Consider the following 27,361-nt stretch of genomic DNA (forward strand, 5'->3'; position numbering starts at 1 on the left):
GCTCGTCTCATTTTTTTCCCCCTGACTTGCGAGCAAAAATTGACACAATTTGCATGTCTTTCCGGTGTAATGAAGATATTCAATGTTTGATAATAAAAAAAAACAGTATGTGTTCAAAAGTCTTTAATAATCAAAACATTTTTGTATGAATGAATTAATGAACATGAGAAAAAGCAGTCTAGAGCATACAGAAGAGATTCATGCCAGGGGAAGGCACTTCTTCACTACAACTCAAATAGAAGAAAAACAACAAGCATGTTTGACATTATCACAGAGCACTTTTTTTCTGTATTAAAAAAAGATTGCACTGCTTTCTAAAGAAATGAAGCACATACCAGCATTCCAGTTGTAGGGGGAATGGGGCAACAACATGAACTGATGTATCGTATGGAAGGAACCGCAAAACGGCATGGAGGAGATATAACATGCAGACAAAAGGTTATTTTCTCTGCTTTTGCTATCTAACGGCCCTTTGCACTGTATCCCATGTTCGTCATTGTATTTCATGTTTCTTGTGCACAGTGCAGCTGTTAAGTCCAAATTGCCCCACGGGGATAAAAAGTTTTTCAATCTGAATCTAAGAGGAATATGATAATGTTTGTTTCATTCTATAAAGCACTCACACTATTCCAAACACAAGCACTGTCACTCAGCGCATTCAATCAAGATGAAAAATTGTGAAAATACTGTGTGAAAAATCCAGTGTTTTATTTTATTGGGGGCAGAGTGTCAATTTTTTTTCAGAGCTGTTTTGTGTCCACAATTAATTTAATTTTTAATTCCCCTCCCGAGGTCATGCCTGGGGCTCCATACTATTGCTGGATGCTACGGACAAAGCGGTCTTGATGGGTTTTGTACAGTAGCTGCATTTATCTGCAATCTTTTCACCATTAGCTGTCCCACCTACTCCTTCTACGTTTTGGCGGCTCGGGGACAGCGAAGCTATCGTCTCCTCTGTCCCTATCGCTCCTTCTGTCCTCTTTGTCCCTATCGCTCCTTCTGTCCTCTTTGTCCCGCCTGCCTTCATCGCCGTTACGGCTGTCACGGCTGTCACGGCTGTCACGGCTGTCGCTGTTGTGGCTGCTGCGGTCCCTTTCTCGATCACGATCGCTGCGTTCCCGCGAGGGCGTCGGGACGCTGCTCTGTACGGTGGACACGGTGCTTAGGGAGCCGGCGCTGGTAAAGCCCGGCAGGGCGAAAGAGGCGGCGACGGCCTGGGCACGCTCTGCGCCGCTGGGCGACTCGGTGGGCACAGAGCTCAGGCTGCCGGCGCTGGTCCAGCCGGACGAGCTACTGGACTTGGCGCTGAGCTTGGGCGGGTTGCCGGACGCTGCCACAAAGTGACTCTTGTACTGAGCCTGGAAAGATGAAATCATTGACAAATTGTGTGATGCAAAGATCAAAATAAATGATGCGGTAGTCTACAGCACGGGTGTCAAACACGAGGCCTGCTGGACAGATGCAGCTGCCGCTGTTTTTGCCATTATTGTTCCTTGACGACAGGTTAAAAGTAGTTATCTATCATAAAAATGATAACCAAATGCTGGAGCAGTTATTCAATGAGCCTCTGCAAATCCGTTCACTGAGAAACAAAACAAAAGCAGTTTATTTTGCATGTTCTCTTACTGTACAAAACTGTTAATTTACACCCTTGGTTTTTTTTTTGGGTGTGACACTACACCGCTAATAAATCAATATACACCCACTCAGGGTAACCCTAATGATGGGTTTACAGCACAAGAAAAAAAAAAAAAAGTTAAAACTGTACCTGGAAGGCTTGCCTCATGGCAGATATGCGGTCTCCCATGGCCCCGCTACTGGGTTTGTCATAGCTACTCAAAGAAGCCAACACGCTGCTAGTGCTGCTGCGATCCTGCAAAGTCAACAAATGCCAGTTTCCTTCCATTTTTTTAAATTTAAGATTCATTTGTTTATCACACGCCTCATCAAAATCTGAGGATTTCCTGCCCATACAGATATGGTCTCGTTTAACAACATGTGACCGCATGTGTTGATTTCTGTTGCTTTTCTTTAATGTACAATTGCAAACACAAAATGTCTTGGTTGTGAATCCCAGCAATATAAAATATAATTGTGAACCAGTATATCAAAACTCACAGAGGTGTCAGCGCCCAATCCTGGTCTCTCTTTGTAACCAAGTCCTCCTCCGCCAATGTTCAGCTTCTTTCCTTTACCGCCTTTGAATCTGGACTTCCTAAACCATGGATTCTAGAATGAAAAAAAAAAAAGGACACAATGTAAAAAGTTATCTCCAAAAGTAGTACGGCAGCTGAATTTAGTGTGTGAATTGATTTAGTGTAAATAGCAAAAATGACTAAATTAAATAATTAAATTATAAATCTTTTTGCCATTAGCATGCATTATTTAATCAACAAAGGTTTTAGAATACAAAAACATGAGTAACATTTCTATTGCTAAAATGCTTGGAAAGCATTAAATTGGTGGTTCAATACAATATGCATGCATTATTAGTTCAGTATTTTTTTCCATGAAACAGAAATGACACATTTTATGTTGACTTTTATGATATTAGTCAATTAAAAATGACAACAATGTACTGGTGAATTACAATTAATTATAAATGATGTCATGAAATTTGATTATCATTAAAATAATTTACATTTTACCATAATTTTTTTCTCCAACCTCATCCAAATATTTTTGACCCAAACCGTTACTTTGTGGTTTACCTGTAGGGCCAAGTCCATCAGTTCTTTGGAGACGCTCTGATTTGCACCCTCCAGGTTGCGCACAAGGTCCCCGGCAAAGGTGGTGTCCTTGTTGGTCAGTAGGGTATAGGCCACGCCCTTCTCGCCAGCTCTACCCGTACGGCCAATGCGGTGCGTGTGTGTATCGATATCCCGCGCCACATCGTAGTTGACGACTGTGCGAATGGACGGGATATCCAAACCACGGGCTGCAGAAGGAAGTCGAAAATAAGAAAAAAATAACAAAATGACCACTGCCTAAATAATCTGGCTGAAAAAAAATTAAAAAACCGTGTAAAATGTTGCAGTTACACTCCAGTCTAAAGGTGGACACAAGAAAAAATAAACATGACTACTTTCCCAAAATGATGGCGCCAACTTACCGGCGACGTCGGTGGCCACCAGGACGGGCAGGTTCTTCTTCTTGAAGTCGCTGATGACCTTGTTCCTCTCGCTCTGGTCCATGTCGCCGTGCAGCAAGCCCAAGCTGTAGCCCTCCTGTGTCAGGTTGGCTGCCAGTTCCTCCGAATTGGCCTTCTTTGTGACAAAGATCAGCACAGAGCCGCTGGACGTAAACTCCACCAGGCGCCGCGTCAGCCAACTCCACTTGTCCGTGCCGCTGGGCAGCATCTCCACCACCTGTGTAATGTCCTCGTTGGCCTGGGGGGAAAAAAAAAAAGGGAAATAAAACAGGTTGATCCATTGATTGCGTCTTATATTATATCAAAACCCTAAACTTGTCTGAAAAACTGAATTTGTAACCCTACCCTTGTCCTAAAAAAAAAAGAGTTGCTTGAAACCATAAACTTGACAAACCTTTCTTTAAAATCTTGAACTTCTAATTTGATACCATAACCATGTCTAATCCTATGCTGAAACCGTAATCTGAAAACCTATCACTGTCTTTAAATGCTAATTGGAAACCGTAAACCTGTCTTGATACACTTGTTTGAAACCCTAATCTTACCTAGACATCAAAATTCGAAACCCTGTTGTGACCCCATCATAACGCTCGACATGGATTATGAATAGCGGCACCTCTCCGATGTCTCCCTGCACCACGCGGATGGGATCCATCAGGATGTCCCTGGCCAGCCTTTCAATCTTCTTCCGGAAGGTGGCACTGAACAAAAGTGCTGTGGCGGGAATTGTATTCATTACATTTATGGGAAAAAATGCTGAATGAGTAAAAAAAAAAAAAAAAAAAAAAAAAATTTTAAGGAAAAGAAAAGCACTCACTCTGTCTGTCAGGACGCACATGGCTGGCGATGGATCGAACTTGATACTCTGGGAAAAAAAATGTATGACTTCTTCATTTCCGAGTTTTTTTTAAAAAAATGTAGAGTATTTTGCATTGTAACTTCAACCCACCAAAGCCCATGTCAAACATGCGGTCTGCCTCATCAAACACGAGGTACGACACTCTCTGCAGAGATGTGGCCTTCTTTTTAACGTGGTCAATCAGACGACCCTGTGAAAAAAAACAACACAAATTTCATGTCAATTTGTTGTCATTTTTTTGAGTGGGTAGGTTTGGATGAATGTTATTTTTCTTTACCGGGGTGCACACCACAATCTCTGCGCCTTCCTGCAGGGCTTTGGCCTGCTCCCACATGCTGCCTCCTCCGTACACCGCCACTGAGCGCAGAGAGTACGCTTTGCCGAAGCGCTTGCATTCAGCGTGGATCTGCAAAACGAGGAAGAATTGGAAACCCAAACTTTGCTTGAAGCGCCACACCAGATCTAAAACCTTAGCCAGCAAAAGCTAAACCCGGCTTGAATACACGTGGACTCCATGACCCTGCTAGAAACGCCCAACCCCCAAGCACGCCGTACCTGCTGACAGAGCTCCCTGGTGGGGCACACGATGACGGCAATGGGCCCGTCCCCGGGCTCCAGCTCCTTCTGGTCCATGATGTGCACTAACATGGGCCAGATAAATGCCGCGGTTTTGCCACTGCCGGTTTTCGCGATGCCTATCATGTCGCGGCCCGACAGAGCAATTGGCACGCCCTACGGAGAAACCCAGAAAACACCTCATCAAACGTGTTTTCACTTTCTTTGACATACGTGTGAGGATTTCGCTAAACCTGGCACTGGATGGGAGTGGGCTGAGTATACTCGGACTTGCGGATCTGATGCATCAGCTGCTCGTCAAAGCTGAAGTGGGCAAAGCTCGTACATGGTTTAGGCGGAGCGGCGCCAGACACCTGAAACATGAGAATTCAGGATCAGTGCTTTGGGGAAATGACATTTGCAGTATATGGCCACGTTACAAGATTATATGAATACTTACTCGCAAGTTGAGCTTCTGCCGTAGTTCGACCACTTGAGTTCCTGTCAGGCTGTTCAGCTCCTCGTGCTCATTGTAGAAGTTTTTCTCAAACGGCGGGTAATCAATCTATGGTGGGGCGCCAATTCCATATTCAGATTTTTAAAAACCATTTCATGATTGATGCTAGATTAACTTAACGCGCGTTATTTCATTGCGTTCATTGTTAGAATTACGATCCGGACTTGCAGGCAATAGGTGAAAATCTGTATGTATACAATAGCTATCATTATAAAACATAATATGTATACTGCATTTATGCTTGACTGGTACAGCTTGGCGATGGCAGCGGTTGACTGAATCTCGCTTCTAACCGGAAATGAATATTTGGGCTGTGATATCAGAGGGATTACGTTGCGATACCTCAGAGTGGTCAATAGGAGGCAGGGGCATAATGATTTTCTTGGTGACGGGGGCAATGGGGTTGCCATCGCTGTCATATTCAACGTTCTCCTCCTCCTCTTCTGGCGTCAGGCCGGCGGTGGGGTTCTCGGCCATGTAGCGGAAGTAGGCCTCCTGCAGAAAGCACAACAGCGCATGTCTAGAACTGAACCAACAATAATAAGGACACATCGAATTTTGTCAGTCAATATTGTGGAATGACCCTTCTGAGCTGAATTAACACTTAAACATGCTTTGTTGTCTGCACAGAAAAAAAAGACAAGAATAAGCATGGTGAATATCCAATACAACCTACATGTTGCCTGTACAGCAAAGGAGTGGGGGGATGTTTTCTCAATCGACAAAGAGATGCGATCAAATGGTTCAAGTATTGCGAAGGTCTCACTACTCACTTGTTCATCTTCTTCTTCAATGTCATCGCGAATACCCCTGAAATGACAAGCGGAGAAAAAAAAAACTTCCCTGCGGCTCGTTCATACACCCAAGAGAGACCCGCCCCACCCCCCTCACACCCGTGTGAGCATGTGGCTCACTGTGTTTACCTGATAGTATGCCAACTACCGTACAAAGGAGTCTTAAGGCCACACTGGAAATTAAAATTTGAGTTCAATGACCCAAGTACAAGTTGGAGTTTTACGTAATGTTACAAGATTTGCGATTTTAAGAGAATCATGTCATCAATCATGAGAATATAGAATTGTAATGAGAAAAAGTACTCAAAACAGTGCAAAAATAAAGCAGGAATGTGAGCAAAATAAATACTAGGATTATGAAGTTGTAATATTACAAGACAAAAATTAATGCTCTAAGTTTGAACTGAGAATCGAGCCATCATGTTCATGCGGTTGTAATTTTACAAGCCTTATGTCATATGGTAGGAGAATGAAAGTGTCATTTTACAAAATAATCTTACGCGAGGAGAACAAGGCTATGAGATATTACAAGAAAAACTATATTATCATAAGATCTTAATATAATTCTCCCAATATGGTTACTTTATTATATTTTCAGTGCGACCCTAATGCTCTTCCGTACTACAGAAGCCATAAAAGCAGAAAGGAAATGCTTGCATATCACTTTTTTTGTGCCACACAACAATCTATTTGAATTGTGGGCATTTTCCTTCTTGCTGAAGCACTCAATTTAAACACCTACGTAAGACTGTCAGAAAAAACTCAAGATAGGCTTACTTGGCCGACTTTTCCTCGATTTTCTTAATGTCCTTTGCCGCTTGGTTCTGGGAGAGAAGACATTTTTCAATTAGACGGCTAGACAAAACACGACTGGGTGGTAAGGCCGAAAATTTAAAATGATTGCTCATTTAAAAATCTGGCACATCAACTCTAATTAATCGATAAAACTGACGATTTACCCTGCCCCAGAACAGAACGTTAATAAATACCGAATCAAGCTTACTTCAACCTCAGCCATAAAGGCGTCAAGGGGATCGTCATCGCTGTCTGAGCCGCCGCCAGACTTCATCTGCAGCCGTGTGGGCGAATTTTCTGCCGGGATGTACGGCAGGTCCACGTTGCTGCTGGACTCCTCCTCGTCGTCCTCAAAGTACCTTGTTGGGAAATTGTCTTGTCAATTTTATTTCTGTACTTCTTTTCATGTGTGTTTTCTGCTACCCGGGAGGGAACACTCACGCATTCTCCTCGTCAAAATTGCCTCTTTTGGTACCGATTTTGTAGAAAGATGGCAATTGGCCCTTCCCGTAGCCGCTGCCACTTGATCCCGGTGGCTTGAACGACCCGTGGGATTTCTGGGGGAGTGATGATTCTTCTTTTTTCCCGCCTCCGAGGGAAAAGCCCCCAAAGCCAAAGCCACGCTTCACACCGGGACCACCTTTATTCCAATTCATTGCCTTGCTGTGGAAAAAAAATTAAACATAAAACCGCCCCCGAAAATAATTTGCCTCATTTCACGAACATGACCATGATAAACTAGTCAAGGTTATGTAGAGAAAGGTCCGCATGTAACAGCTGATCACATTTGAGTATTTTAGTATCATAGTTGGGTGTTTATAATTGGGTCTAAACAATTGTTACAGGCCATTATGAACACTGCTACGTATCGGCAGCGATAGATCTTTGACCATAAACCCTTGTGAGTGGCAACAGTACAATTATTGCTATATTCAAATGTTTTTAATTATCTTTAATTGGACGCCATTTTGACAACCTAGGAGTACCTAATGAAATGTCCAGTGTGGATATCCCAGAATTAATATGTTAAATTGACCTATTTAATCACAAGTCTTTGCTCCAGCGACATTCTGGAAACATGTTCGTATTACATTTCAAGTAAACTCAACTCCCCTATAAAAAGAGATTTGTTTTCGTGCAGATTTTTGTTTTAAAATGGAGGTGCGATGAATCGCTTGCTTGACAAAGGTACGTCTAAATCTATGCATCGTAAATAATAACAAATACTATCTAAAACCAGGAAAATATTTGCATCGTGGGCATGTAACAATATAAGAATAATCAATTTAGCGAAAGCGCGATGACGACGTTTTAGCATTAGCACTAGCTTGCTCGACAGGCCACGAACTGAGGCCGTTAAGAGCGTGCGCATGGTTTTTACATACTTGTGGCGTGACACAATAATGTGCATTTCACACAGAAATAACATGTTACACTTTCAATTTAACACGGAAGCCATAATATCCCTAATTTACCCGTTGGTTGATGTCCCAAAAAGAAGCCCTTGAATTGTATTTACAGCGGAGGAATAACGCCTACGTCATCTGCGCGTCCAGTTTTGCTGCCTCCTATTGTATGACGTTTTTCATGGGCGACACCAACAGTTAGCTCTCGGCGGTACCCCGAGGATGGCAAGCTTGTTTACTTGTGTTAATGTAAATTTTTTGTCAAATCTTTGTCGTTCCGCACATTGTATGGTTTAAACGGTAAGTGAACACGTTAAATACATCGCATCATGGGGGATTATGTATGAATGAAGAGTCGTGAGCGAGCCTAGCTAACGTCAGTTCAAAGGGTGTTAGCATCGCTTGCCAGTGCACTTCACCATGACAACTGAACGTTTACATGTGCTTTCATAGGTATTCCCTGGACTTGGTTTCAAGATTAGATGAAACAAAGGGATCAATGTCTTTTCTTGTAAGTCCTATCCACCTATTTACCATTATGCTCTCAGTGAAATAGATTTGAATCTTGTTTAGTCTATTCATTCAATTGAGAGGGTTGTGCAAGCTGCCTTTGTGAGTGTTGTGAGTCATTCATCGCAGATTTGATTACTGTGGAAGTTGTCTTCATTCATGCTTCAATCGCCTTTCCTCTTTTTCTCCCCGTTTGTCCGTCAATTGTAACCTTCTGTCTGTCAGCGTTGGGTGTCTGAGAAATTGAGTGTGGAGAGCCTGCGGGATTTGGAGTTGTTTGGAGGTGAGGCCCAACAGTCATTGTTGTATAATAACTCATAAGGATCCAATGAACAAAAAATACTTTCTTGTACATTTAGACGCTTTAATTGTCACGGTTGGGGTACATACGTTTAACTATTTGGCCAGGTGCAGTCATTGTGCACGGTCAGGGAAGGGCACCCATTTCATAAGTTGAGAATGTCACTATGACCACGGTGATTTGTGTAACTGAGCCTTTAATGTTGAATACAGTCTCACTCATCACTTTGCCAGCTCACTGGCCAATGCCCTCTTTGAAGGCTCCGGGGAGGTGGTCCCCTAAAGTAGTCCACAAGATGGTGTTGATGTGTCTTCATATCTTCATGTCACTGATGCGGTCTTTCTACCACAGAGCAATCTCAGGAACTCTGTCACGGGGAAGTAAGTGTCCTGTCACCGCATCGCCACGGCCCTCCATGCCTGTCGTGCGTGTGCATGACGCGTGTGTGCGCACAGGTTCATCGGTGTGTGTGGAAGCCCACCGACCACATATGTTGTCACACTTATTCAGTATGCATGAGTAACTGCTCCGTGTCTGCCCGGCGTTGGCAAACGACGTGCTTCGTATTAAGTCAAGTCACTGCAGGAAGATCACACCAGGTGCTCACATGCGTTCCTATTGATCGAGCATCAACTATGTAGACGTCTCTTTCAGAAAGGGAAAAACAAAACAAAGCTCGTTTTGAGTCATGTAATCATTTTTTGTTTTCAATAAGCAATCAGGGGGAAAAATTATTAAGTTGCGAAAATTAGATCAGGCTATTTTGACCAGCCCTTCTCTTTGTTTCGATTGAGTACTATTAAGAAGCATTGCAAAATGGCGGCTTGTTTGGAGATCACATAGGGCGCATGTTAGTCCCGGGTGTTCGCTCATGCCGTGCGGCTTTTGGGCGTTGGATGGCGTGTTCCGCTGTGGCAATGCATGGCGACGCCCGCCTGACGAACGTCACCTTGGATTGTCAGTCTCTTCTCGTCGCCCCACCTCCACAAGTTACAACATTGTACCGGGATTTGTTTGTTCTGTACATCACCTTAGAAACAGTGACACGGCGGATTCCTCATGCAAATTCGTGGTTTCCCACTTCGCAGAATGTTGTTGCAAAGATGTGTTACGGTGATAACTTGCTGGTGATAGCACAAATGGAATTGTGGGTTTGGACACCTTGTTCACACACTGAGTACACTCCATGTTGATAAAATCTGCATTATCCACTTCAGCGATCACCTGTTTTGTGGATTATCATTTTTTTGTCCTTGATACGGAGCTTTTTATATTTTGTTTTGTTTTTTTTGCACCTTATACTTAGAGTACTGTTCCTGTGAATGGGAAAGGAGAGCAACGGTCGATGCAGCTATCAGCTGTTTATTGAAGGGCCAGAAAAACTCACTTGTTGGCCACAGACACGTTCTTGCATCACACCCCAGCCTCACCTTGCCCCGCCTCTTAAAGGCACATGCATGTGCACAGATATGACAAAACACAGTATTTTCTATATATTTTATGTCTGCAGTTTTTTTTTTTCAAATGTGTTTGAAAGTGTCTTGATTGTGAATAGCTTTGGAACACAGCTTTTCTTGATTCAGGGTCTTGTATGTGAATTACCATGAGCAGCGGATCCAACATCTTTTAAAACACACCTGCACATGTCCTACATCTGTCAGAATTGATTTAGGAAAAGACCGCTTGTTCAGTTGCCACACAATCGTGCTCCGTGACAACCCCCGAAATGGCGAGGAGAACATAATAAATGGTGACTAATTAGTTTGACACGGATAAGTCAGAGCATATTAGGAACAAACTGGGAATTGGGTGTCTTTTGGTCCTTGTTAAATCAATGCCGTCACGTCAAGACTTCCATGAACTTCCATGTGTCCTTTCTTGCGTCTTTGTCCAGGCCCATGAGGACAGTAGGGAAAGCGTGACGTCCCTCCCACGTCGAGACACCATGGGCAGCTTCCTCCCCGACAGCAGCGCCTATCAGCTGCTCGCTGTGATCGGTAAGCTCCTTCCCCACGTTTCGTTAATACACTCAACCCGCACCATCCGAGTTTGATAGAAATCAAGCATTGTCTCTTGAACAGGTCACGGCCTGGACCACCTGATGACGGTCAACCGGGCCCAATACAGACCCACTGGGGAGCACGTGGCCATACGACGCATCGACCTGGAGTCATGCACGAACGACATGGTCGTGTACCTGCAGGTCGGCATCAACCTGAAAGTCGTCATCTGATCGAGACAAATCTCCTCTCAAGGAATGAACTCAAATGAGACAACCCCTCGCGTCTTTCGCTGCTTAATGTCGCTCCCGCAGGCCGAGCTGCACGTGTCCAAGTTGTTTCACCACCCCAGCATTTTGCCCTATAAAAGTGTCTTCATCGCCGAGAACGAGCTGTGGGTCATCACTCCGTTAATGGCGTATGGTGAGATGCTTGTGCGTCGATACCAATCACTGTCCATGCTCACAAGTCATACTTAACATTTATTTTTGTTCCCCCACCCAGGCTCGGCCAGAGAGCTTGTCAGCACATATTTTCCTGACGGAATGAGTGAGCTCGCCATCGCGTACATCCTACTGGGCGTCCTCAAAGCCCTGGAGTACATCCACCAAATGGGATATGTGCACAGGTACTTGGATGGATAGATGGATTATAGATTAATCTCATGAGGAAAAGGAAGTTGTGGCAGCAGCAATATTCACAGAGCTGCATTCGCACGAATAATTAATGTGCAACCAACATAACACAAACAAAAATCAGCACTGAAGAGGTGTGAAAAGAAATTCAACCCAAATCCAAAAACAAGAGATACTGTATTGATAAAGATGGTGCATGCTGGTGTATATTTAGTTCATGGAACAAGGTATTGATTTTGTGTCACGCGCAGGAGCGTGAAGGCCAGCCACGTGCTGATTGCCGCTGACGGCCAGGTGCGCATGTCTGGCCTTCGCAGCATCTTCAGCTTGATCCGACACGGCCAGCGGGCCAAGGTGGTGCATGACTTCCCGCAGAACAGCGTCAAGATGCTGCCGTGGCTCAGCCCCGAGGTGCTGCAACAGGTATGGCGAAATCTCACTTTCCGTTTAGTGAGTGACTACATAATTGTTTTCAGGTGTGTGTTTTTTTTTTTGGGTCCCCCTTCTAGAACCTACAGGGCTATGACTTTCGCTCAGACATCTACAGCCTGGGCATCACAGCATGTGAGCTAGCTAACGGACACGTTCCCTTTAAGGACATGCCAGCTACACAAGTAAGTGGATATTGCAGCCACCTGATTTTGGACATCTCACGAAGGACTCAAACTCAACCCCCTCTCCCCACTCCCCTTGCTCAGATGCTGCTGGAGAAGCTAAACGGGACAGTGCCGTGCTTGCTGGACACCACCACTATCCCGCCGGAGGAGCTCTCCATGAAGCCGTCGCGCTCCGGCGCAGACTCGGGCATCTGCGAAGGGCTGGGAGGAGGCGGCAGCGTTGGCGCAGTCCGCCACTCCAACGGCGAACCAGCTCCCTCCTCCTCATCTGCACACCCGTACAATCGCAGTTTCTCGCCGCACTTTCACGCCTTTGTCGAGTTGTGTCTTCAGAGGGACCCGGAGAAGAGGTAGTGTGAATGTCAGCAATAAAACTGCATATAAAACTGACAACTTTCTTTTCTTTCATTTAGACCCTCTGCCTCCGCTCTCATAGGTCATCCATTTTTTAAACAGGTTTGTATGACACAGCAATCTATTCCGACATTGTAGGCCACGGGGAACACGATAGCTCTTGAAAGAGGGAAGTGAAGGCAATTTTGAATGAGATAGGGAAGTGGGAATGAAGACAGAAAAGGTATTCGCATGAATGAAAACATATCTGTCAATGTAGTCAAATTGAGTGTATATTGTACCCATTTTTGCCCCAGCCTGTTTTCACACGGATCGTGTGCCCATATCTCTCAGATCAAACGGCGTCCCTCCGAGGCGCTGCCCGAGCTGCTGAGGCCCGCGTCGCCCATTGGCAGTGGCGAAAGCTCGCAGCTGCAGCCATCACCGTCCAGGCTGGCCAGCCTCGAGTCGGACCTCAGCCACCTGGATGTGGACGATTGGGACTTCTGACGTCGGCAGACAGGGACGAGCCGTGTCCGTGTGTAAATAGACGTTGCTTTGCTTGGAGGTGACGAGCCGGCCGCTGTTTCACTTCCGTTGACGTCGCTTGTCGTTGTCTTAAAATGGCCTTCTTTTCCTCTCAGGCCTTGTACAAAAGATACTCTACCTCGCACTCAACCCACACGCTTGCATGTTCATTTACTGGCTCCTGTGCATGAATGTTACAGATTTGACAATAAAAACAATGTTTCCACTTGCTAAAAAATATAACTTTATTCACATTGTACACACAAACAGGGGGAAAAGGTGGGGTCGATTTCAGTCTTCCTCCTCGTCGGATGGAGGGAGGTCCGAAGCGGCTTTCCGTTTTTCTATCTTGGCCAGCAAGTCTGAAAGAAACATGAAATAGGTGCAAGTGGCCGGTGATTAATTGACTTGTATATATATATATACATATTCTTTGTACTGTAGGAAAAACAATTTGACTGCATCTTACTGAGTTACATTCACTTTTTGTGTGATGCACAATAGGTGAAGACGGGGGGACATTTTTGATTAAAAAAAAAAAACGGTGACAATTGAATTTGAAAAAAGGCTTTTTGAGGATGAAAAAAAATCTACTTTTAGGCCAAAACTTCCAGCAGTAGCGGGCGAGTGAAGCACAGGGAGAGTTGAGGGACTCACCCTTGGCGGGGTTGAAGACACCGTTGGTCTGAGTGTTGCACACGTAACAGCGCTTGGACTTGCGGTAGTGCTGAAGGGCGCAGGCCTCGCAGAAGTAATGACGGCACCTGAGCGGAGGTAAATGCGAGTTTGCAGTGTGCAAGCATTAACAAATTCAAACCAAAAGAGCTGCCTACTTTGTGACGATGGGATTCTTGTAGGACTCCCTGCAGATGAAACACTTGAACGGCAAGTCCTCCTCGTCACTGCTCACCTCGTAGTTTTCCTCATCTAGAGCACAATGTTAAGGAAGAACAAAATATTTTGGTCATGATAATGGTGTTTGAATGGTTTCCTCAGCAGCTATGACCGTGCTCACCATTGGCGCCGTATCTGCCCTCCTCCAATTCCCTCTCGATCTGCCAACCGTGCTTGTAATCGGATCGGTCGTGGAGGAACTTGCAACTGTCTGACAAAAGAACCCGAAGGTATAACAATCTTGCCTACTGACTTGCTGTTTACATATTTTATTTACCTCCAAAGCCGCAAAATCCGGTCTCCTTGTAGTCTTTGCAGATGTCTGGCTGGTAGTCCCACCTAACCGTGGCCCGCAAGTGCTCCGGAGCCCGGATGGGTCCTTTCCTGTTAGTTCAGCCACAAATGAGCAGGAGGACTGCGCAACTGTGACGGGTTTGTCAATTACCGGGGGGTGGGGTGATTATTAATATCGGTTTATTTTTAGCGGACACGAGTGATGTGCTCTCCTTACAATAGTAACATGACAGCGTGGCAAATATTCCAATAGCAACATCAATGTTGCCATTCCCTTGGTAAAAACATGGCAAAACATTTATGCATATGAAAGCAGTGATTTAACTGCAGAATAAAGCAGATTAACCCATTATTTTCATCAACATCAGGGTAGAGACATTTTGACATGTACCACCCTATGCTGCCAATTGCTCAATCCGAATTAGTGGTTGATGGTTACCCACCGGACCATGCCGGAGGACGCATTGCCCATGGTAGTATCTTTGGGTTTGATGAATTTCTGGTAGTTGTTGATGCCGCGGTAGATCTTATCGTCCTCCTTACCCGTCAGCTCCTGGAAAGGGCACAAGGCAATAATCGGAATCACCCGTGGCTAAGTCAATATCTGCACATTTTGATCTGTTGTTTACCTCTTGGATTTTCTGGCTCCTCTCAAAGATGGCCTGAGCGTCCTTGTCGCGCTCTGTGTCCAGTTCGTACGTTGCCGTGGCCCCCATGTCCTCTGGGCCCTCTGGTTTCTTTTAGTAGGTGCACAGTACAAGTGAATGATGTGGTGCTACATTACATACCGAGTGGTGCCTATCTACTATTAATAATCATGATCAAAAATCTAATATTGATCATATCAACTCACAGCTGAACGTGTTGACTTGTAGGAAATGGTTATCTTCTTGTCCTCCTTATCATCATCGCTTTCACTTGAGGATACAGCCTCTTTCTCCACTTTCTTGGACTGTATACAAAGGACACATGAAGGTACTATCTTGAGATTTTTTTGTTTTAACCAAAAATGCTTTCAATTAAATATATTATTTGCCGGTAAAAGTATGGCTGGGAACTGCAATATGGGCCGAAAAACCACAAACATCCAATTTCTGATTTTAATAGATTTTCCTTCATTCTGACATCGAATCATGTTTTGGTGTTTGTTTGCTAAATTAGCTTCTCTCAGTCATGTACGTGCAATCAGTGCAGGTCAGCGAGGACGCACAAAATAGTCCTCACAAAAAACACATAGAAAGAGTCCCCGGTCCTAATTAGAAGTTGTACTTTAATTTATTATGGTACCTTTTGAATCATCGGATTTACTCGCGTCTCTCTCTTATCCTTTCTGACCACAGAGCTGAGTTCTTCATCACTGTTTCCATCTGAGCACGGGATCGTAACGTAGAAACACATTAACACATTAAAATTACTTGCAACCGTACAAATATAATTTCAATCAGTGCTGGTACCTTTATCGCTGTCACTGGCCTTTCTTTTCCTCCCAGAAAATTTCTTATTAGATTTTTTGAACAGGAAAGTGCAAGAACCTTCTTTTAATTTGTCCGCCTCCGCCATCTTGTCCGCTGAGTTTGTAAACAATACAGAACTCTTCCCCTACAGCGCCCTCTACAGACTTGGAAGTATTGGGTCCGAATTACCCGAATGAAAATTTGGTTAGCTTGCGTGAACTAAACAAAAGTGAATATCGACTAATTCCGTTGGATATGATGTTTGACCAGTGCTTTTAAGTTTTGGTTGATTGGCAAAGTATTCATGAAGACGTCATTGCGTAAAACCGGAAATGAACCCATGAAGATTTTACGCGAGAGCGCCCTCTACCAACACGGAAGTATCATGGAATTAAGGCCACAGAAAACATAATTAAAATCGGCCCACAAAATAAATACATTACTGTACCATAAGACGTAATGTAGCCACGATTTTGACTAATACGCTACAATGTTTTCATAGTACACGTGAAAGCATCTTTTGCGTGAGGTGGAACCAGAAGCACACTTCAGCACAGCGAGCATAACCCAAGTGAAGTAAACGCAATTAACCGGGGTGAACAAAACTAAATCACCCATTGGATTTGATTTAGCTACGAATAAGTTAAAACTAAAATATTCTCTTGAAATGTGAAACAGAGCTAGAATAGTACTGTACTCATGTGAGTGTTTTGGTTTTATTTCGAAGCACACAACCGGAACCACAGTTTCTATTTTGTACTTTAAGATTGTTGACCTCAAACCTAAGCAGCAATAGCATGCGATGTTTGCCGAAAAAAATCAATATGGTACAGCATGGACCTTAAAGCTTTATCTAGCGTGAATTCGTAAAAATAACAGAAAGTAACATGACAGTGTATTATTATTATTATTATTTTGAAGGGCCTGACCGGAAATAGTGGCTTTAAACAATGTGCGCTTAATGGTTTCGACCTCCAGCCTCAGCAGCAGAATCCGCACCGCTCTCCGCTGCGTCGGTGACCGCCTCCCCCCACAGGACAGCGGCTGCACGTCGGACACAGAGCCTGCCCGAGGGAAGGCGGGGGCTGGTGTGGGGTGCGGACAGCTCCCGGCTCCGCTGCTGCTGGATGGACGAATGGAGCCCGGCTGCATGCACACAGCAATGGCTATGGGTCTGATGTCGAAGAAGGCGTCCGTCCGGAGCGTCGGTGTGGAAAGAAAGAACCTCATCACGGTGTGCAGGTATATCACGACATGCGACCAGGATCGCCCCCCCCCCTTAATGTGCATGCGCTGCACAGTAAAGATCACATTTAGTTGGTTATTAAATATAATTGAATAATAATAATTGAAGTACCAAGTGGCCGAGGGCAAGTACTTCACTTCAATATCTGTCTAATATTTGCTTTTGCCCTATAATGCCACCTTTCCTTCTAAACAGACATTCAAAATAGTATAGCATGGATGGGAAGTTGTGCTCCTAAAGCGCTTTAATCCTCCCTAAATATCTCGACCCTTTTCCTTTATCATCACCCGCTGAATCATGCCTATATATTTTTAATAAACAATCTATGAACAAGTAAAAGAAATAAAAGCTCCTACATCATAGTGAGTGATGTCAAGTGCTTAGATGGGACAAGGGCGTGCAAAATCTCCTCCTCCCCCATTTTCTCTTTTGATGTGTCCCATAAATCATCATCATGAATGATCATAGGAGGTCATGGTTTTACTGTGCACGCATCTCGTTATACGGCTGTCGCAAACGGAGCTTTCCCACTGGGCATACGACGAGGCCTGCTTTGCGGCCATGACGTCTTAGAAAAAATATGTCTAAATTCTAAAAAATGTCAAAATCATTTTCCCAGCCTTCCTATGTATCGTTCAAGCCCCCCTTTAGCCATGGGAGAGAAAAAAAATCCTTGAGCCGTGGCTGAACAACACAAATGGCAGAAAAATGAGAGACACGTGGAAGAACTATTAGCATACTGGAAGGTGATTGGCTAAGATGCTACAGGGCGTGGTCAGAGACTCAGTCAATCAGTGTCTTGCGAATAGCAGGGGGGGCACCACTTTCATGTTTTACCTACCTTACCCAGTTCGAGAATGTCATTTGAATACTCATTAACCTTGCAATCTTGTGTCATAAGTAGTGTTAAAAATAAATACACCCTCCACCAGAACAACAAAGACACAGTCAAAAATAGACACATCATCAAGAGTTTTTATTCCAGGAATCCAACTTTCCTGCTGATTTTTTTAGTGCCACAGATAGTGAAGCACACAAGGTCATAGGTCGCAAAAAAAAAAAAAGAAAGAAAAGAAACCTCTTTTGGGAAATTAACAAGCTCACGAAAAAAGACGTGGGACTGTTGTCAGATCAGTTAGAGTGTTTTTTTTATATCAGTAACCAATATGAAAACGGTGGACAAGGACGAGACACTCCTAAAAGGCAAGCACACGCATATTTCTATCAGTATTGTTGACACGTTTTTTTTTTTTTTTTAATCTCTTCCCATTTTCTAATGAGCGGCAGTCATGAGTCCTGCTACCTTCTCGCACATGCCGGTCACGGAAGCCATTCAAGTAGTCGTTACAAGTTGGTCAGTGGCGATGGGGTAACGGTCCCACATCAGCTGGCTGCAGTGGCGACATGGCCTATTTGCTGCCGTACTTGCTAAGCGGATGTTAGTGATATTTTAATTCCCAAACTGTGGTGCCTGCCAGGTTAGAACTGTAACGACATTGCGGTATAATACACAGAGTTTTTGTATGAGTTGAAATACTATTTTGGTGTCGGTATAAGACTTGGTTTTAGGTTATGTTTTCGTTGACCGCGCTATTTGTTAGCTACAGAGGGTAGGCTGTTTAACAGACCCTAGCCCACTGGCCCTGGAACCCTAAACCAAATCCCTTGGTCTAATACTTACTTTAAACCTAATCCACATCAATATAAATGTTTTGTTCTGTGGCGGCGCGGGCACCCACAGCGGCTCCTCTTGTTGTCTGTTTAAGAGGGAAGAAATTTCATATGTGCAGCACATTTGACAATAAAGTTGTACTTGACTTGAACAACCTAATTGAAATACAATTATGTATTTTTTTTAAGCGAGGGTCTTTGTGTCGCTCTAACGAGTGCCCTCATTGTTCATTCCAGGGCCTATTTGGTCCGTTTGCATGGAATTGAAGGGAAAACAAACCAAACCTCAAAACATGAAGTCCTTGTCAGGGGCATTAAAAGCCATGATGAAGACGTTGAGTGATGACATCTTGGGGGGGGAAAAAAACAGGAAGAACCGAGTGCAGCGAAGCCTTGCGAGGGAAGACGACTGAAGAATTGCTGTACACTGTCACTGGGCTCCGCTGCTGTTGCTGCTAGCAACCGGTCAGGGGTCCGTTTACGCAATTTTTAACAAGAGGTTTTAGATGCTTTGTTTACGGTGTTGGCACCGGTGGCAAGGGAATCGGTGAACCTAGGAAAAAAAAATGACAGCAGTGAGACCAAAAGGGGATGGCGGAGAGAATACTCGTGGCTCGATTTCTCCCCTCTTCGGTATAAGATGTAAAGACAGCAGAGGCATCTAAAGATTCTCCATTCGCCTTCATCTAACCAATTTCCAACATTCCCGACCACCTCGTCTGTTTGTTCCTTCCCGCACTTCCACCGACAGTCAACTACTTGCCAAGACACTCTGTAATATGGCAGAAAGGGAATGGGGAGACACACCCGACCGGAGTTAGACTTTTCAAATTTGGCTTTGTTTCAAAAGCTCTTGAATTATTCATCATCAGCCATTCATTCTCTCGCAACATCTCCTCAGACGGTCCACCAGACTGTGTGGGTCTTGCTTCATCATCGTGTGCTGCAAATGCGACTGAAAAATATATATAGAGAGAGAAAGAAAGAAGTAGAGAGAGAGAGAAAGGGGGATCAGGGGAGTTTGTTCTTGGTAGGCTGGAAATAATTCAAAGAACCTTTAACCAGCAGTGGTCCATGCCACCCGGTTGAGACCACTTGAACCTGCGACTGACTAGTTACTGTCCAACAATGGACAAGTGCGTTGTGGGAAAAAAAAACAGTTGAAGCACTGCGCAAGAGCTCCAGTTGGTGAGCACCTAATCATTTTTCTTTGGCTTTTTTTTAGTTTTAAAGCCGCCGCCCCAACAAGAAAAGGAGAAAAGTTCTACCGAGGTTCCAGAACCGATTGTGTTTGACCTCAAGGATTCCAGTGTACAGTAAAAAGGGCGCGGCGGGAGAACAAGAGGTTCATTTAAAGTGAGCCGTGAGTGGGCCAGGCGCCGCTCCAATTAGTAGTGAGAGTGGGTTGTGTATGTTGAAGGGCTTGAACACAAAAGAAGCTTTTCAGGAGGACAAGCTGTTGTTTTTCTGTGTCGAATGGTACCAAGGGCATGCTGCTAGGCTACACCAGCAGGTTCCCTTTTGGGCTCTTCAGGAAGGTGAAATCTGGTCAATGAGGTCACTTAGAACAGTAGCCCCCCCACCACATCCACCACCTATTTAAATTACTGATAGTACAAAAGCTCTTCCTAACGTGGGTGCAAGGGCCGCCAGGGATGCCGGTTTCTGGATACTGACAGAAGCCATTCCTAACTCCTGAAATCACTTTTCTTGGTTCTGGATGTTGACAGGAAACAGAGTTAGCTCACTAATCCACTTTTGTCGGTTGTGACTTGCATACTGACACAAACCATGCTCGGCACTCCGAAGCAGTGATTCAAGGCACACGAGTGTCTGCTGTATATCTTAAAAAAATATGTCTTGATATATTCTGCGTGACAGCATCATGTCACGACGTTGAAAGCTTTCCATAGACGGCAGAAGAGCATCAATGTATCAATATTTTTTTTTTGGGACACTTTGTTTGGTTCTGCGGCATGAACGAGATTTCATGCTTACCTGAAAACTCACTCACTCCCAAAGACGTTTTTAAACGTCTTTTCAGACTCGGTCTAGAATTGGCTGATACTGAATGTTTCAGTTTCTTATGGTAGAATTAAGACACCACTGACCTGTTTGACTTATCCGATATGCTCCAGAAAACAGTCAAAGCCCCAAAAGTGAATTCAATCCAGCTCTTGTTTCCGGTTGGAGAAGGTCCGTCGCAGATGTTTGTGGTCTTTTGCTCCTGTCCCTCGAGATCGGAATGAGGTTCCCCCTCCCTGCCTAGAGCGTCTTGCGTTTGGGGAACATGGCTTTTCGAAAGGAGGTGGTAGTGGTACCCCGGCTGAAGGAGGCGCCGCCCAAGGAGATCTTGGTCTTGCCGCTGGTAATAGTGGAGGAGCCCAGCGAGGTGGTGCTCTTGCCCCGGGAGATGGAGGAGTTGCCCAGGGCCAACTTGCTCTTGCCCCGCTTGATACTGGTGTTGCCCAGCGTCAGGGCTGTCTTGCCCTCGGTGAAGCTGGTGTTGCCCATTGAGGTGGAGCTCTCCGCCGTGCGGACCCAGAATTGGAGGCAGAGGTTGGATCTCACTCCAGGTTGAGCATGGCACGCTCATGCAGCTCGAACGCCCCGCTCCGTAAGTCCTCAAACGCAGTAGTAACGCCAGCCACGATCCGGAGCCCACCGGAATGCCGAGAGACCCTCGACCGGCATAAAGCCTTCGTTGAGCTGCCGGACGTGGGCTCGGGAAGGCCGCATACCACCCGGGAGTCGCTGTGAATGGACAGAGGCAGCCCGTAGGTGGGAGACTGCCTATCGAGAGGGTGAGGGGCCGGGGGTTACGACTTAGGACAGATGCACAATTGTCCCGTGGACTCGACGACACCGGGAACATTGTTAAGAGTCGTGGTGGGGACCGGGGGGGGGCGATGCGCAATCTCACAGTGACATCACTTTGATCTGCACCATTGTTCCAAGTCTAAATGTTAGCAATAACTGGAAAGCAACTTCAAATGTCTTTCCGTGCAGTTCATTGAAATGGATTTTATTATCCATTCGCAAGTCATTACAGATTGGTCGCAAACAAGACAAGCAGAGTTAGAAAACGTGATAAATAGTATTGTGGTTCAAAACGTAAAATCCGACAACCAAACCAATGATAAACATTGAATTGTGCATTAAATGGTTGCTGATTAAAGCGCACTCTTATCTTTTCAAACACCCCCCCCCCCCCCTGGTTAAACTTCTCAATGATTCCACACAATTCTTTCAACTTGCTGATACACCATAAAACTCCGCCTCACCCTAAAAAACGAGCACCGTGACACACTTGACGAAAACAGACCAGAGCGACATGTCCGTCTTTTATCTTTGATTTTCTTTTGGGAGTACATACTGGATTGAGACGTACATCTCCCCGTTTTTCTTTTTTTTTATGTGCTGGATTCACGGCCGGTAATTCCAGTAGACATGACTGTGGGTCTTGTCGCCCCTGCTGAGGGTGGTCCTGACCACAGATGCGCACTTGGTCCCGTGGTTGAAGGTCAGCGTGGTGATGGTGCTGGTGGTCCCACCCCGTGTGACCGAGGTCTTGCCTACGGCTACTCCGCTCTTCCCCAAAGTTAGCGTGCTTCTGCTCCAGGAGATGAAGAATTGGCCCCAGGAGATGGCGTACTTGGTGCCCAGCAGGGAAAGTTTCCCTTTGCTGAAGGAAGTTCTGCTGGATGAATAGCTGGTCTTCCACTCGCTCTCAGAGTCGATTTTAGACTTCTTCTTATGTGCTGCGGTGCCGGCTCCTGGGGTGCGCTCCATCTAGGTGTTCCTACGCTTGGGCATGAGCGCCTTGCGGAAGGAGGTGGTCGTGGTCCCTCGGCTGAAGCTGGCTCGTCCGAGAGCCACGGTGGTTTTCTGCCTCTGGATGGTGGAGTCTCCCATGGAGGTGGTGGTCACTCCGCGGAAGATGGAGGAGTTGCCCATGGCGACGGTGGTCTTCCCCCTGGCGATGGAAGTGCTTCCCACAGCCAGGGCAGTCTTGCCCTCGGTGATGCTGGTGTTGCCCATCGCCCCGGAAGAGGGTGGCTGCTGACTCCTAGCATGCGCGCTGCGTGGCCATTGACCGTTTCGGGACCCTTGCGATCCGGAGCGAAAGCCCTAAATAGTTGCGATCTGGGGGAGGGAAGGATTTGATCTTTTTTTTTTTTTGATACACGGAGCACAAAAGGACCTGGAAGCTCAGTGCGTGCACAAAGACCGCTTAGGGACAGGGGGTTAATTGTATTGTTGTCATGATAACGCTGAAGGGAGCTTTGTGTGGCACACAAGACAATTGGGGTGACCTCAGGGATAAAATGGCGTGCCCCGCTCCACCACCAGCACCACCGGGAAAAAAATAAAAATAAAAGCTGCCAACCACCACCACGGCCGCATCGCAGTGCTCACATACAGTAGTACGTTTGTACGCTGAGTACGGAACTTGGCTAAAGAAGAGTCTTCTGTTTTTTTTGTCAAGGTTCTCGGTCAAGACTCTCTTGGAAAAGTACACGGCGGAGCCCATCGACGACTCAGCCGAAGAGTTCGTCAACTTTGCCGCCATCTTGGAACATATCCTCAGTCACCGCTTTAAAGGTAACGAAAAGCACCCCCCGCAAGGATGCTGAGCAAGTTTTGATGTTCCTGCTGGGAAGTGGAGGTGGGAAGTCATGAAATGCAAATACTCCATTGCACAGTACTTTGTCATTCATTCATTCATTCATTCATTCATTCATTCATTCATTCATTCATCTTCCGTACCGCTTGATCCTCACTAGGGTCGCGGGGGGTGCTGGAGCCCATCTCAGCTGTCTTCGGGCAGTAGGCGGGGGACACCCTGAATCGGTTGCCAGCCAATCGCAGGGCACACATAGACGAACAACCATACGCACTCACGCTCACACCTAGGGACAATTTAAAGTGTTCAATCAGCCATGCATATTTTTGGAATGTGGGAGGAAACCGGAGCACCCGGAGAAAACCCACACAGGCCCGGGGAGAACATGCAAACTCCACACAGGGAGGCCGGAGCTGGAATCGAACCCGGTACCTCTGCACTGTGAAGCCGACGTGCTAACCACTGGACTACCGGGCCGCTACTTTGTCATTGCGTCGATTTTTCAATGATTGTATTTGAAGTACTTATTTACTGATGACTTTTTACTTCTGTTACATTTGAAACTATATTGGTACTTTTAATTTTTGGGTATAAAGACATCATGTCAAAAAATGGGTCTACTCCACAACCCCCCCAAAAAAACCAATAAAAAAACAGGGACAGCAGCAACCAAAAAGAAACGTGATTGAGTTAACGATGAAGGCAACGGAACTTTTTTTCTTTTTATGAACACTACAAATGTTAAAAAAAAAATAGAGAGAAACTGTTTGCAGAAATACTTTTGTCATCTCTGCTCATCAGGCTCAGCCAGCTGGTTCAGCTCAGATGGACAGCGCAGCTTCTGGGAGTACATCCGGCTGGCCTGTAGTAAGGTGCAGAACAACTGCATCAGCAGCATCGAGAACATTGAGAACATCAGCACGTCTCGAGCCAAGGCAAGGGTTCGTCATTATGTGTGATTGTGGTTTTGTGCCTGACATCTTTTTTTTTTTTAACGCAGGGTCGGGCATGGATTCGAGTGGCGCTAATGGAGAAACGTCTTTCGGAATACGTGTCCACTGCCCTGAGGGACACCAGAACGACCAGGTCATGCTCACGCTCAGATCTTGAGTCAAATTTCAATTCATTTGAATTTAAGTCTGCATTTTCATGATCATTTTAACTATGAATCGAGCTCCAGGAAGAGGCACATTTTTTTTTTGTTCTCCAAAAACATTTAACAGGTTTGTTTGTGTCGACAGGAGGTTCTACGACGACGGTGCCATCATGCTGAGGGAAGAGGCCACGGTGCTGACCGGCATGCTCATTGGCCTCGGCGCCATCGACTTTAGGTGAATTCGGGTTCCAAAATTAGGAACAAATTTTGGTGATTCGATGAGTTATCAGCATGATGGATTCTAAAACCTCTTTTTTTGGAATAAATAATATTTCACATTCACAGAGCAAATGAAATAATACTCAAAACCTATGACACTTTTTCTGTATAGTTTCTGCCTGAAGGGTGAAACATTGGACGGCAAGTCCCCGGCGGTGATTGACTACACTCCCTACTTGAAGTTCACTCAGAGGTAAAACTTTTTGGACATTAGCTCCACGGTAACATGTGCCACTAACACAAACTCCGCCGCCGCCGCAGCTATGACTGCTTAAGCGACGACGAGGACCGGCGCAGCGTAGACAGCAGCAACAGTGAGGAGAGCGTACCCGAGCATCCTTACGTCCCGCTAGTCACCGATGAGGAGAGCTGGAGTAACAAGTGCCGCAAGATGGAGCAGCGATTTAAGATCGTATACGCCCAGAAGGTAATAAATAAATTGTCATACAGTAATTAAGATCATAAAATATTCGACGGGGACCGAGCCCCAGTACGGATAGTGAGAAAGTACAAGTATAACTGACACTTCCTCAAAATCGAGAGGAGCTAGATGAGGTGGCTCGGGCATCTGATTAGGATGCCTCCTGGTGAGGTGTTCCGGGCATGTCCCACTGGCAGGAGGCCCCGGGAACGACCCAGGACATGCTGGAGAGACTAGATCTCCCAGCTGGCCTGGGAACGCCTTGGGGTTCCCCGGGAGGAGCTGGAAGAAGTGGCTGGGGAGAAGGAAGTCTGGGCTTCCATGCCAAAGCTGCCCCCGCAACCCGACCCAAGATAAGCGGTCGAAAATGTATGGATGGTTGGATGGACTTCCTCAAAATCAAGACCAAAGCCACTTCCTTGACACCAATTATTACTTTTCATTTCGCCAGTGCTTTTGCGCTTTCCTGTGGCATTTTGGGCTGTTACAGAAAAGAAAATCCGGCAAGCGCTGCAAATAGGTGACAGTTTCAGTCGATAGCTGGCGATAGTTTTCAACGGAAAAAAAAAATGAACGCAAATAGGTGAATTTGTGAATACCGCAAATAAGTGAGTGGTTGCTATACATTCATTAGGTGTTGGTTCTACATATCTGGCTTTTCAAGAAATATAATATCACTCAGAACTCGATGATATGTTTGCCGTTATGAATTAAAAATAATAATAAATCAGGTGCCTTCCCGGTGTGCTGTTCAGGGCTACTTGGAGGAGCTGGTTCGCCTTCGTGAGTCACAGCTAAAGAACATCGAGATGGACAACAAGCGTCTGAGGGCAAAAGTGGAAGAGCTGACATTGCAGAGTCAGCGCGAGAAGAAGGAGCTGGAGGCCGTTGTGCTGGAGCTGCAGGCTCAGCTGTGAGTCCCCCCCCCATGCCCTCTTGTATTAGTGGCAAAGTCGGCCAGAGACCCATCAGATCCTCCCAAAGGCGTAGCCCGAGGAATGCATCGCGATCGTCGCACCCCCTTGCTTTAGAAGATCAATTATGAATGATTATTTTTGTCTGTGTCTCTTTCAGCTCCTCCCTCATGCCCTGCGACCCTTCCCACCTGGGAAAAAACCTTCCCATCCCTCTCATCAACCAGTGGACCGCCATCAACGACCACCGGAGAGACGTCAAACTCTTCCGCAGGTAAGCACAATTATATTACAGTGAACCCCTGCGATTAGTCATAGGGGATAGCGACACAGGGGCAAACGAATATGCGCATGAGCGCTTCACATTAGAAAAAAAATATTATTCTGTTCTCACCTTTTGGCATTTACACCCAATAATAAATGCAAAGGAAGACGCCAATACAGGCAGAGTGTAATCGACAACAACACCAAGATGCCTAAAGATGGTGCCAAAGTACTACTTTTATTGCTTTGCTTGTTTTCACCATATTTGATGAAGACATTATTGTGGTTCCTCCAGGAGGAGTTTCCACAGTTTGGAGCAACTTTCCGCCAAGAACAGCCTCAACTTGGACTCTCAGAGGACCGACGAGAGGCAAAACGGAGACGCTGATTGGACTTCAGCAGGTAGCACATGATTATGACACTTCAATTGTTCCATGTACAGTAGCTTGATCAGTAATAACAATCCCGATGCGTGTTCGCCTTATTGGCATATCGCTTGATGCAGTTCATTCCGGTCCACAAGGTGGCAGTTATGCGCCTGACAAAGTGGTTGTCGGTGTTTCAGGAAAGGACAACACACCATCAATGTTGGGCCTCTGCGGCTCTTTGGCGTCGCTACCGAGCTCCAAGTCGCTGACCAGCCTCAAGTCCAGCGAGTGTCTGGTCAACATCAGCACCGAGCCCAGCCCCGCGCTCTCCCCCAGCTAGGACATACCACCCGACAACCCTTCCTCGCCTTTCAATTTCCTCCCTCTCACCCTGGACCAACCGCCAACGTCTCCACGAATGTACAGCAAGAATTCTGGTCGTTATTATCTTTGCCTCTTTCGGTCTTTTTCTCACCCGCAACCATTTTGTTGTCTCTCGGACATCACAACAACACAAACCAGATGTCAATACTGTACTGTCAAACCAAAACAAACACGCAGCATTGGATGTGAGGCAACACCTCCTGTTTGGGCCTTCTTCCTTCTTTGTGCGCTTTAAACCTGAGATTATTGTTATTATTACTATTGTTTTGTGTTGCAATAAACTGCCTTTTACACGATTGCATGATTGATACACAGGACTTGTGACTGCATGAAAGTTAAAGAAGCAATCATCAATTTAACCGGAAAATGCGAACTTTGGCTCCATCTACCGGCAATCAATGGAAGAAAATTCTATAGGCCACTTTATAATGCAAAATAAATCTGCGTA

At 45.5% G+C, this 27,361-nt stretch overlaps 5 protein-coding genes and 1 long non-coding RNA gene across 14 annotated transcripts; 2 read left to right on the forward strand and 4 right to left on the reverse strand.

The window, feature by feature from the left end:
- Positions 1–108: 108 nt before the first annotated feature.
- Positions 109–8,282, reverse strand: ddx42 (DEAD (Asp-Glu-Ala-Asp) box helicase 42). 3 transcript variants are annotated; one of them, XM_052049291.1, is made up of 18 exons: positions 8,147–8,282; positions 7,113–7,334; positions 6,880–7,030; positions 6,654–6,700; positions 5,856–5,892; positions 5,425–5,577; positions 5,026–5,130; positions 4,820–4,939; positions 4,566–4,742; positions 4,288–4,416; positions 4,101–4,200; positions 3,969–4,016; positions 3,768–3,865; positions 3,113–3,389; positions 2,712–2,938; positions 2,119–2,229; positions 1,769–1,873; positions 109–1,358 (listed from the first exon to the last, which is right to left on the reverse strand). In XM_052049291.1, exons 2-18 carry the CDS (start codon positions 7,325–7,327, stop codon positions 891–893), a joined length of 2,568 nt encoding a protein of 855 aa, XP_051905251.1. In that variant the 5' UTR covers positions 7,328–7,334; positions 8,147–8,282; the 3' UTR covers positions 109–890. The 3 variants fall into 3 exon arrangements, with proteins under 3 accessions (XP_051905251.1, XP_051905253.1, XP_051905252.1); XM_052049293.1 differs by lacking the exons at positions 5,856–5,892; positions 7,113–7,334; positions 8,147–8,282 and having other exon boundaries at positions 6,880–6,981; XM_052049292.1 differs by lacking the exons at positions 6,654–6,700; positions 6,880–7,030; positions 7,113–7,334; positions 8,147–8,282 and having other exon boundaries at positions 5,759–6,647.
- Positions 8,235–13,244, forward strand: strada (STE20 related adaptor alpha). Of its 5 annotated transcripts, XM_052049299.1 has the most exons (13): positions 8,235–8,377; positions 8,531–8,588; positions 8,813–8,870; positions 9,240–9,268; positions 10,783–10,885; positions 10,970–11,091; positions 11,203–11,311; positions 11,393–11,516; positions 11,775–11,946; positions 12,033–12,137; positions 12,222–12,490; positions 12,554–12,596; positions 12,828–13,244. In XM_052049299.1, the coding sequence occupies exons 2-13, from the start codon at positions 8,577–8,579 to the stop codon at positions 12,981–12,983; spliced, it is 1,302 nt and encodes a 433-aa protein (XP_051905259.1). In that variant the 5' UTR covers positions 8,235–8,377; positions 8,531–8,576; the 3' UTR covers positions 12,984–13,244. The 5 variants fall into 5 exon arrangements, with proteins under 5 accessions (XP_051905259.1, XP_051905260.1, XP_051905263.1 ...); XM_052049303.1 differs by lacking the exon at positions 12,554–12,596 and having other exon boundaries at positions 8,246–8,377; XM_052049301.1 differs by lacking the exon at positions 9,240–9,268 and having other exon boundaries at positions 8,265–8,377.
- Positions 13,222–15,960, reverse strand: rnf113a (ring finger protein 113A). The gene is made up of 10 exons (XM_052049306.1): positions 15,644–15,960; positions 15,477–15,556; positions 15,043–15,141; positions 14,819–14,926; positions 14,633–14,742; positions 14,173–14,279; positions 14,017–14,106; positions 13,835–13,928; positions 13,659–13,765; positions 13,222–13,363 (listed from the first exon to the last, which is right to left on the reverse strand). The coding sequence occupies exons 1-10, from the start codon at positions 15,747–15,749 to the stop codon at positions 13,293–13,295; spliced, it is 972 nt and encodes a 323-aa protein (XP_051905266.1). The 5' UTR covers positions 15,750–15,960; the 3' UTR covers positions 13,222–13,292.
- Positions 15,961–16,566: 606 nt separating this feature from the next.
- rundc3aa (RUN domain containing 3Aa) lies at positions 16,567–27,346 on the forward strand. Of its 3 annotated transcripts, XR_007959527.1 has the most exons (12): positions 16,567–16,885; positions 23,050–23,165; positions 23,989–24,122; positions 24,188–24,273; positions 24,429–24,518; positions 24,675–24,755; positions 24,824–24,989; positions 25,739–25,896; positions 26,058–26,171; positions 26,436–26,563; positions 26,727–27,183; positions 27,249–27,346. XR_007959527.1 is itself a non-coding variant. In XM_052049297.1 (11 exons), exons 1-11 carry the CDS (start codon positions 16,605–16,607, stop codon positions 26,867–26,869), a joined length of 1,497 nt encoding a protein of 498 aa, XP_051905257.1. In that variant the 5' UTR covers positions 16,567–16,604; the 3' UTR covers positions 26,870–27,209. The 3 variants fall into 3 exon arrangements, 2 of the variants coding, with proteins under 2 accessions (XP_051905257.1, XP_051905258.1); XM_052049297.1 differs by lacking the exon at positions 27,249–27,346 and having other exon boundaries at positions 26,727–27,209; XM_052049298.1 differs by lacking the exon at positions 27,249–27,346 and having other exon boundaries at positions 16,571–16,885; positions 26,457–26,563; positions 26,727–27,209.
- Positions 17,845–20,823, reverse strand: LOC127589972 (uncharacterized). Its single transcript, XR_007959528.1, has 2 exons — positions 20,672–20,823; positions 17,845–19,515 (listed from the first exon to the last, which is right to left on the reverse strand). It is a non-coding gene; the product is annotated as an uncharacterized LOC127589972 (long non-coding RNA).
- Positions 21,565–22,773, reverse strand: zwi (zwilling). Its single transcript, XM_052049313.1, has one exon. It carries the CDS (start codon positions 22,599–22,601, stop codon positions 22,353–22,355), a length of 249 nt encoding a protein of 82 aa, XP_051905273.1. The 5' UTR covers positions 22,602–22,773; the 3' UTR covers positions 21,565–22,352.
- Positions 27,347–27,361: the final 15 nt, after the last annotated feature.

The sequence above is a fragment of the Hippocampus zosterae genome, chromosome 17 (assembly GCF_025434085.1).
Source record: "Hippocampus zosterae strain Florida chromosome 17, ASM2543408v3, whole genome shotgun sequence".
Classification (NCBI taxonomy): Eukaryota; Metazoa; Chordata; class Actinopteri; order Syngnathiformes; family Syngnathidae; genus Hippocampus; species Hippocampus zosterae.

Excerpts from the sequence above, each read along its gene's own strand:
- ddx42 (XM_052049291.1), bottom strand. The coding sequence starts at position 7,327 with ATGAATTGGAATAAAGGTGGTCCCGGTGTGAAGCGTGGCTTTGGCTTT. Across the intron at positions 5,578-5,855 it reads TTGAAGAAGAAGATGAACAA|GAGGCCTACTTCCGCTACAT; the intron begins GTGAGTAGTGAG and ends TGCTTTCTGCAG. Across the intron at positions 5,131-5,424 it reads CTCCTATTGACCACTCTGAG|ATTGATTACCCGCCGTTTGA; the intron begins GTATCGCAACGT and ends GCCCCACCATAG.
- strada (XM_052049299.1), top strand. Across the intron at positions 8,871-9,239 it reads GGATTTGGAGTTGTTTGGAG|AGCAATCTCAGGAACTCTGT; the intron begins GTGAGGCCCAAC and ends TTTCTACCACAG. Across the intron at positions 12,491-12,553 it reads CAGAGGGACCCGGAGAAGAG|ACCCTCTGCCTCCGCTCTCA; the intron begins GTAGTGTGAATG and ends TCTTTCATTTAG.
- rnf113a (XM_052049306.1), bottom strand. The coding sequence starts at position 15,749 with ATGGCGGAGGCGGACAAATTAAAAGAAGGTTCTTGCACTTTCCTGTTC. Across the intron at positions 15,142-15,476 it reads TAAATCCGATGATTCAAAAG|TCCAAGAAAGTGGAGAAAGA; the intron begins GTACCATAATAA and ends CTTTGTATACAG. Across the intron at positions 14,927-15,042 it reads ACAAGTCAACACGTTCAGCT|AAACCAGAGGGCCCAGAGGA; the intron begins GTGAGTTGATAT and ends ACCTACTAAAAG.
- rundc3aa (XM_052049297.1), top strand. The coding sequence starts at position 16,605 with ATGGTTTCGACCTCCAGCCTCAGCAGCAGAATCCGCACCGCTCTCCGC. Across the intron at positions 24,274-24,428 it reads AGGGACACCAGAACGACCAG|GAGGTTCTACGACGACGGTG; the intron begins GTCATGCTCACG and ends TTGTGTCGACAG. Across the intron at positions 24,990-25,738 it reads AGATCGTATACGCCCAGAAG|GGCTACTTGGAGGAGCTGGT; the intron begins GTAATAAATAAA and ends TGTGCTGTTCAG.
- zwi (XM_052049313.1), bottom strand. The coding sequence starts at position 22,601 with ATGGGCAACACCAGCATCACCGAGGGCAAGACTGCCCTGGCTGTGGGA.